The following is an 8,214-nucleotide window of genomic DNA, read 5'->3' on the forward strand; positions in this document are numbered from 1 at the left end:
AACGTTTAGTCGCTGCAGACCTACTTTTGGCTACTAAATTGTTTGGTAGCCAAATGAAAATTAAAAAATTTATTTTGGGTGTATTTTGTGATTAAAAATTTAATATAATAAACTAGTAATAAATTAATTAAATCCACTCGACCCATGATTTCTTTATCTGTCTTTATCTATGACAAAATATACATATTGCATGTTCTAAAATTCTAAATCAAATTGATTAGTGCCTAGTTAGTCATGCAGGAGTCCCAAAAAAAAATTAACTATATTTTACAATATAAGAATATAAGAAAAATTTTAAAATATAAGAATATAATATAATTAAAATATATTCTTATAAAATTTTAAAATATATAAGAATATATTATTATCTGTCATAAAATTTTAAAATATAAGAATATAAGAAAATATAAAAATATAATATTTTAAAATATATCATTATATTTTTCAGTAAAAAAACATATTAGGACAAATATTTAAGATAATTTAAGATTTTTAATTTATATTTAGTCGGAAAATAATTTAGTCGGTATTTAATTTACTTTTAGCGACCAAATATTTGTCGGCACACTACAAGAAATTGCACTTTTGGCGACGACGTTAATTTCTCATAGGCAAAACTATATTTAGCAACGATAACACTATTCGTCGGTAAAAAATTTTCTAGTGAAATGTGGGGGTTTAGTGATTTGTGTTTTTATTATAATTTTTCAAAGAGTTTTAAATATTCTAGTTGTTGAATTGTAAAATTAAAGTGATTATTGAATTAGATCACAAAATGAACTCATTAAGCCCAAACACGCTCATAAGTTGAGATGGCTAATTTGAGATAATTTAACCTTTTCCAAAGAATATTAGATTATCAATTTCAATATATTTGGTTTTATTTTCAGAATCTTGTTTCAATTTTTTTTTTTGAAAAACTAAAAACAAAATTTGGTGAAAAAATAAAAAAATAATTATTATTTTTGTATAATTTTATCTTTTAGGAAGTCATAAATAATTTTAAAAAAATTTAAAATATGTTTTTGATTTTTATAGTTCTCAAATTAATTTCAATTTTGAAAAAAAAATATTTTTATTTTTATTTTTTTGGGTGATCTGCCTCTAAAAATTGAGGCGATGGTACCTCTTAAAATTTCCTCTTTTTTTCTAAGATAGGTAAACCCCTCTTTTGTTCTCTAATTTATCTCTCTCTCTCTCTCTCTCTCTCTTTCGTTCTGGAAAAACGCACAAGTGAGTTCGGAGAATACAATCAAGACCCTTTCTCAATCTCTCTGCAAATTCGTGGACTTCTCTAATGGCGAGATCCAATCAAGAAGCAATCGAGACCTTCATGAGCATCACCGGCCCGTCCGAGTCAGTCGCCTTGCAAAAACTCGAGGTGAATTTTTAATTTTTTTGTTTTTTCCCCATCATTTAGCGATCGAAATTCGCGATTAATGTGATTGTTTATTGGAGTTTCAATATTTTGTTCATGTGTTGCGTTGCGTGTTGGGTTGTTGGAATTAGCTTAAAGTTAGGGTTTTTTTTTTTTAAATTAAAAAAACTGCTTCGATTGTGGATTTAGTTTGTGAGTGTTGTTCTATTCTTATTATCATCTGTAAAATGATTAATTTTCTAAAACCATCTTTCTAAAATGATTAATTTTCGATTGTTGGGTTGTTTCTTTGTTTCTTCATTCCATCTCTTTCTTAACTTCAGTTTTCTCTGTTTTAGCAACGATTGACTTTACAGCAAACTCTTCTATATCAGTTTGGTGGGCAACCACCAACCCGGTAAGTGATTTTAATTTTAAATTTGTTTGGTAACAGAAGCTAACTTCAAGCCTGGCAATCTTATCGTTACTAGTTCCTTTATCAATGTACCCTTATTTTTCATATAGTAGTGCACATTTTTTGACACAATCATTATGCCCATGTTAGTGTCCAAATTATTTGAACTTTGCCTTTTCTGATTTAATACACCTTTATGACAATCATATACAGTTTTGGTGATTAGAATTTAGCCCATTATTTTCTTATTTTGCTGATATGAAATTGCACCATTACAAGGAAGCGGGTCAAACTGTTGGGGGAAGAGGTACTTATCTGTGGAACTTGAAATTCTTATTATATATATCTTTTACCATTATGCTCAATAGTTTAAAATCCAACTTTTTATTCTTTGGCCTCACCTGAGATGCCTGCAATAGACTTGCTTCAGTCATGTAATTGGTTTGTTGAATGTCGCTTAATTACAGTGGAGCTTGTCATTTATGTTGTCACCTTGTCTTGCAACATCTATTTCAAGTTTAAAATTCTTTGCAAACCCCATGACCGCACATCCTTAGCATCGTCGGTCCCCGTACACTGTAAATCAGCACCGTCACAGCCACTAACAGGTTCGCTCTCTTTCTCACTCCCTTTCACTCTCTTGCTCTATCGCTCTCTGTCTCGCTCTCACTCACTCTCTCTCTCTTTGTCTCTCTCTCTCTACCCCTTCCATTTCCCCAACTGTGAACTTTTTCTCTCTGGTTGTTTATTCTACCCATTCAATTTAATTTTGCCTTCATTTCTGAAATGGGTTTGTTTGAAGTGGTTTCATTACTAGAGTTTTATGGGTTTGATGTTGTAAATGGGTTTGATTTTAGGGTTTGATTTCATGCCATTTTGTGGATGATGACTGTGTTTTCATATATAGATTTCTCACATCACTTCATTAGGTGTGTTGACGTTATCATCCATTTGGTAGACTTATCTTTTCTTTTTGTTCGTTTTTTATTTTTTACACGACTGTTGACTTCTAACTCTGTACCATTTTGTTCTAGCTTTCTGCTTTGCTTTCTGACAAAGGAATTAACATCCGTGAGGCACACGTGTTCTCAACTACTGGTGGTTATTCTTTGGATGTATTTGTGGTGGATGGATGGCCTGTTGAGGTATTTCTTAAATTCTTTTATAACATCTTTATACTAATACTACTTTGCTTTTGTGCTATTCTGTTTCCCATAGTCAAATAGTTTGGATCCACTTCTTCTAAAAATGTTTATGCCATTGTTGTCTCTATCTGTCATGGTACCTGCTTTTCTCACTGTAGTGTATTCTTTCCCCAATCTTTCTCTCAAAAAAGGCATAGAGAAAAAGTGATAGAAGAAATCAAAATAATAGAATCCTACACACTGTTACTTCTCGTGTTGTATGATAATTAATGTTCTCTTAAGAAATCAAAAATGCTTATTTTACTGATATTACATCTTATCTGGATGGTTGTGGAGACTAACTGTGCTTATGCCGGGACAGTGAGGCCCTGTAATAAGGAGCATTGTGATTATATTTGTTTTATGACAGGGGTCTGTGTTGAGTCCAAACGTTGCTGACTTTGCAATGTTGTGGTCAGGATACAAAGGGATTATGTGAAGCTATGGACAAAGCAATTGCTAGAAATGAGGTAACTAATTTGTTTCCATTCTATGATTAATTGCTCCTCCATCCAAATGTGCTCGAGTTTATGGGCTTTCTTGGACCAAATTCAACTAATGATGGTATCTAGTGACAATTGAATCCAGTATTTGAGTATTGACTTGCTTAAAAGTAGTTATATTGCTATATGCTTTGATAGCTTTCCTGTTGGATTGAAAGTTTTTTTATTTTTATTTTTATTTATTGTATTGTGGTTTGGTTTGCAGACTAATAAGGAACACTGTTGGAAGTGGATCATTCCCACCGCAATTGCGGATACACTGTCACAAGCATGAATTGTCTTATTGAGATTGTCTACATCTCAATCCATGCAGTTTCCTTCAATTTGGTATGGCCATACTCTAATGTTGAACTTGTGCTGAGTTAAAATGTGTTTTTGTTTTCACAATTAATTGAGGTAGAATTTCACTTGTCTTGTGTAATTATTATTTATATTACGCGATGCAGTACCAACATAACAATATATGTACTTGTTCCCCAACAGAAACTGCACAATGCAATTAAGTTGGTACAAACCCTATTAACAAAGTTGGCTTTCCATTGGCTGGAAATTAAACATATCAGAATTTAATAATTAGATAATGTAAACACAATTATAGAGCTTTAGGAGGCATGTTGGTAGTAAAGATATCTAAGCTTTCAAAGGGGGCATTGATTCCAAAAACTCAATTGGGAAATTTACCGTTTTCTGTGGCTGAGCTGCTGCTGCTGTTGTGAGCTTGAGCAGCTGCTGCTGGAGCTGCTTGAGTTGCTATCTTATCATATTGATGGTTTAAGGTCCTTAGGCTATCCCAGATAATTTTGCAATTCTCAGAGGTAAATTAAATTGGTTGAATGAATCAATTATATAGATGTTTCCATTCCTTATCACTACTTTCATAATGTGCAGAATTTCTTCCTCGTGGAGAGCATTTTCATATTTCATAGCAAGTGTACGTACTTTTTATATTTTCACATTTTCATATTTCATAGCATGTGTAAGAAAATGAATTATTTCAGATGTACGTACTTGAAAAGAGGGCGAGCCAATGAAACCAGCAGCGAACATAGAAATTGTCTAAAGTAGGGCCTTAAGGTAAAATTATTTAAATTTGTAATGGCTAAAGGCCAAAGTAAAATTATTATAAATTACTCAAGAATTATTACTGATAAGTTCATTTGAATGAATGTACTTATGAATGCCTTGGTCGATAATTACATGATTCTGAATGCCTTGTTCGAACAAGATGTGTGCAACTTTTTGTGGGTATTGATATGTTGGAAATTGTTCCATAGTGGCAATGGAGGAAGGGGTGGTGGGGAAGGGTATTGCTGGTGGTTGGTTTACATAGATATACATGTGTTTGTGTGTGTGTGTATAGGGGTTTAGTTCAGAAGAGAGGAAGAAGATTGGGGTATTTTCATCAATTAAAAGTTTCGTTAATACTTATTAGCGGTGTGTTTTAATCCACAAACAATTAGAGGTTACGTGCTTATTTCCAAATGACAGGGGCTTGTGTGTACATGGCCCAAACCATAGGGGCTACATTTAGTTCATCATGAGGAAAAACCAAATCTGAAATTTGGAAAATTAATGAGTACCTGGTTGCATTATTAGAGGTGTGAATTACAAACAAAGAGAAATATACAATTGGAGGTGTGTAATTACAACATGAAGCATTTACTTTATTTTTAATCTATTAACCTTAGGATGCTAAATTGTTATTTTTATGAATTATTATGCAGGTTGTAAGAGGTGGTAGGAGAGAAAATATTTGAATCAACTGTTGCAACTGTAGATATTACTGCTTATGAACACGAGAAAAAATAGTTTGTAACCTTTCCATTTTTCCCAGGTCCCAACAGATGGAATCATAATTTCTGGTCATTCTCTTGCCATCGATGAATCTAGCATGACTAGGGAAAGCAAGATTGTAAGTTATTTAGAATCAACACAGAATGGGGATTGTTGATGGCAAGTATCTCGGAAGTATTTGAGCATTTAGTTTTTTATGTGATTTATTTAAATTAATTCACCATCAAAAAAATATATGAATGTGTATGTATCATATTTATAATCACCTAATTTCAAATTCAACCCAGTGGGATTCATTTTATGTCTTTACTCATTTCAGCTGTGCTCTAGCAACAATGAATTGTACTCTCCTTCACAAGCTCTGGTCAGGGCCCATATGGTGTGGAAAAAGGACAAGAAGAGAATCAGGAGAGTGAGGTGCACCTGCTATTTCCCTTCCCACTGCAGGCATCCATAGTATGTGTGTGTGTGTGTTGGGTGGGGGGAGCCATCCTAACAATAACTCTTTGGTCCTTGTGGAAACTCAGAAATGAATGTATATTTAAGAATGCAGCACCAGAATTGTATATTTTACACTCCAATTTTATTTACTAATTTTAGGATTGATTATCAGGTTGATATTTTGTATTACATATGTCGAATGGAGGGAATATATTTTGTATTACATATTTTGTATTACTAAATTATTGAGGTTGGAATATACTTGGGTTGTATGGAAGTTGAATGGTGAATTGTTTGTCATAAAGATTGTATATCTGTTTAGAAATAACTGTATTGGGCCATCGGTAGAGGATGACTATGATTGTTGTAAAAATTGCATGAGGATTAGGTAAATTGAAACTAATCATTTAATTATGTCATTAAATATGACGGTGTGTTAAATACATTGAATATGTGTAATTGAATGTCATTGAATATGATGGTATCTTTAAATACATTATATATGTATAATGTTTTGGAAGGAGGAAGGCGATGTATTCCATGTTTTGGGAGGAGATAGGGGATGAATTCTATTGATATTAAGTTGGCCAGAGTGTCCAGAGTGAAAGTCTCAAAATCATATATATACATGGGTGCCGATCCTGTGGACGAAATTTTCGTAAAATGACAAGGTTGAAGTGTTTATATGTTTGTTATGTCGGTTGAAAACCATTGAGTTGTACTCTCGGTTGGGGTTACTTGGTAAATTATAAATCTGGCCTATGAATTGAAATGAAGTGAACAAATTTGAAATGAATGAATGGGAATTGATCTAGATTTGAATGTTGGTATCGGGTGGTCTCGTGAAGAAGATGTATTTTGGTTATAATTATTGAATATACATACTTGACACTTATATCTTAGTTAAATCTCATATATTGTGTTAAACTGTTTCTACTGGGTTTTAACTCACCCTACTTGGGACACTATTTTCAGGTACCAGTGGCATACCTCCTCTAAGGACATAGTTTGGGAGGACTTACGAGCAAAAGACTCTTCTTTTTGGTGTTTTGTGTTTATATGTTCATTCAAGCCAAGGGCTACTGAATGTACAGAGCTTGTGATTCTCTCTTGTTGTAACCAAGCAAGTCTTCGAAATATGTAAGACCGTAGGGCATTTATTTTGTTGTTATCATCTAGTATCATATGTTGTAGATTCAGGATGAGTATTTATGAATGCACAATGCATGTAATACCATGAATGAAAGTATATTAATTCTATTGCATTCACTTCTCATGTGAATTGGGTTATTGGTACTATTTTAGTAGCGTTATAGTCACATTGGCATAAATATTGATTAAACTAGTTTTTAGGTCACTTATAACATAAATATTGATTCAACTAGTTTTTAGGTCACTTATAATGTTTAATCCAACTCTAACATCACAAGTCAATTCTAATCCATTCTCACATAAGAGTTATAATATAAGACAACTTACAATTTTCAGTTACAAAAATAAGAAAAATGTTAGTATATTAACAAATGTAATTTACTACTATCATAGGGCGAATTAAAATTACAAAACTTATAAAATGAAACATATTTATATTTTATTGTTAATATAATTTTTGTAATTTATTTTTTAATTTTTACCAATTAAATTTTGACATATATTTTTTATTAAGAACTTGGAACACAAAATTATAGATATCAGAAAAAAAAACTTTCTTATGTGTAAATTTGATAAAAATGAATAAAATTTAATTGATTGTAAATCATTTTTACTACCTATTTTAGATAAAATTTATATTATTATTCAAATTTAAAAACTAATTTTTGATTATTTATTTATTCATGTACATAGCACAGGTAATATGCTTATTATATAATATATGCGAAAACGTTGTTAGTTCATTAAGCCTGAAAGTTCGAACTCTATTTTCATAAATTTTTGAATTAAAAAATTATAAAAATACACATGTCAATAAATTATTGGTCATTTGATCAATATCACAATATATTTAAACATTTAAACTTAACTCTTAAGAAACATTTTATATGAAAAACAAATCACACTTTTTTGTGTTTCAAAATATCAAAATCATATCATTTATTGATCAATAAGGTAATATATTCCTTAAAATCATAATGCTTTTTAAAAAATAATTTATTAAAAATTTATACTATGAATATACACATGTTATATGATTATAAAATTATAAAATTTAATATCATAATATTATGAGCTTTTTAGTTATATTAATATTTGTTTCTTATTTATTATTATCTTATTTTCATTAATTTAAATATTTTGATAATCAATATGATAAGTTTTTTAGTTTTCTTTAATTATAATAATTAATCTCTAATGAGAAATAATCTGACTATAATTTCTATAATAGATTATAGGTAGCATACATATTTTGAAATTATCGCTTTATTTTTATTGACAAATTAAACTATAGTTATTAATTGTGAGTGATAATTTTTCCAAATCTATTATTATCTATATATTAATGCAAAATAACTTTTTGTCCAA

The 8,214-nt window shown here is 30.6% G+C and overlaps 1 protein-coding gene across 38 annotated transcripts; it reads left to right on the forward strand.

Moving 5' to 3' along the window:
- The first annotated feature begins 1,129 nt into the window (after positions 1–1,129).
- Positions 1,130–5,953, forward strand: LOC114285596 (serine/threonine-protein kinase STY46-like). Of its 38 annotated transcripts, XM_082876878.1 has the most exons (10): positions 1,130–1,381; positions 1,717–1,775; positions 2,052–2,079; positions 2,240–2,380; positions 2,630–2,701; positions 2,807–2,917; positions 3,376–3,426; positions 3,665–4,533; positions 5,184–5,412; positions 5,573–5,953. In XM_082876878.1, exons 1-4 carry the CDS (start codon positions 1,298–1,300, stop codon positions 2,327–2,329), a joined length of 261 nt encoding a protein of 86 aa, XP_082733004.1. In that variant the 5' UTR covers positions 1,130–1,297; the 3' UTR covers positions 2,330–2,380; positions 2,630–2,701; positions 2,807–2,917; positions 3,376–3,426; positions 3,665–4,533; positions 5,184–5,412; positions 5,573–5,953. The 38 variants fall into 38 exon arrangements, 19 of the variants coding, with proteins under 19 accessions (XP_082733004.1, XP_082733001.1, XP_082732968.1 ...); XM_082876875.1 differs by having other exon boundaries at positions 2,630–2,917; XM_082876842.1 differs by lacking the exon at positions 1,717–1,775.
- The last annotated feature ends 2,261 nt before the right edge of the window (positions 5,954–8,214 follow it).

This window comes from Camellia sinensis, chromosome 1 (genome assembly GCF_055761805.1).
Source record: "Camellia sinensis isolate YWXY chromosome 1, ASM5576180v1, whole genome shotgun sequence".
Classification (NCBI taxonomy): domain Eukaryota; kingdom Viridiplantae; phylum Streptophyta; class Magnoliopsida; order Ericales; family Theaceae; genus Camellia; species Camellia sinensis.

Excerpts from the sequence above, each read along its gene's own strand:
- LOC114285596 (XM_082876816.1), top strand. The coding sequence starts at position 1,298 with ATGGCGAGATCCAATCAAGAAGCAATCGAGACCTTCATGAGCATCACC. Across the intron at positions 2,918-3,375 it reads TGGATGGATGGCCTGTTGAG|GATACAAAGGGATTATGTGA; the intron begins GTATTTCTTAAA and ends TGTTGTGGTCAG. Across the intron at positions 3,427-3,664 it reads AAGCAATTGCTAGAAATGAG|ACTAATAAGGAACACTGTTG; the intron begins GTAACTAATTTG and ends TTTGGTTTGCAG.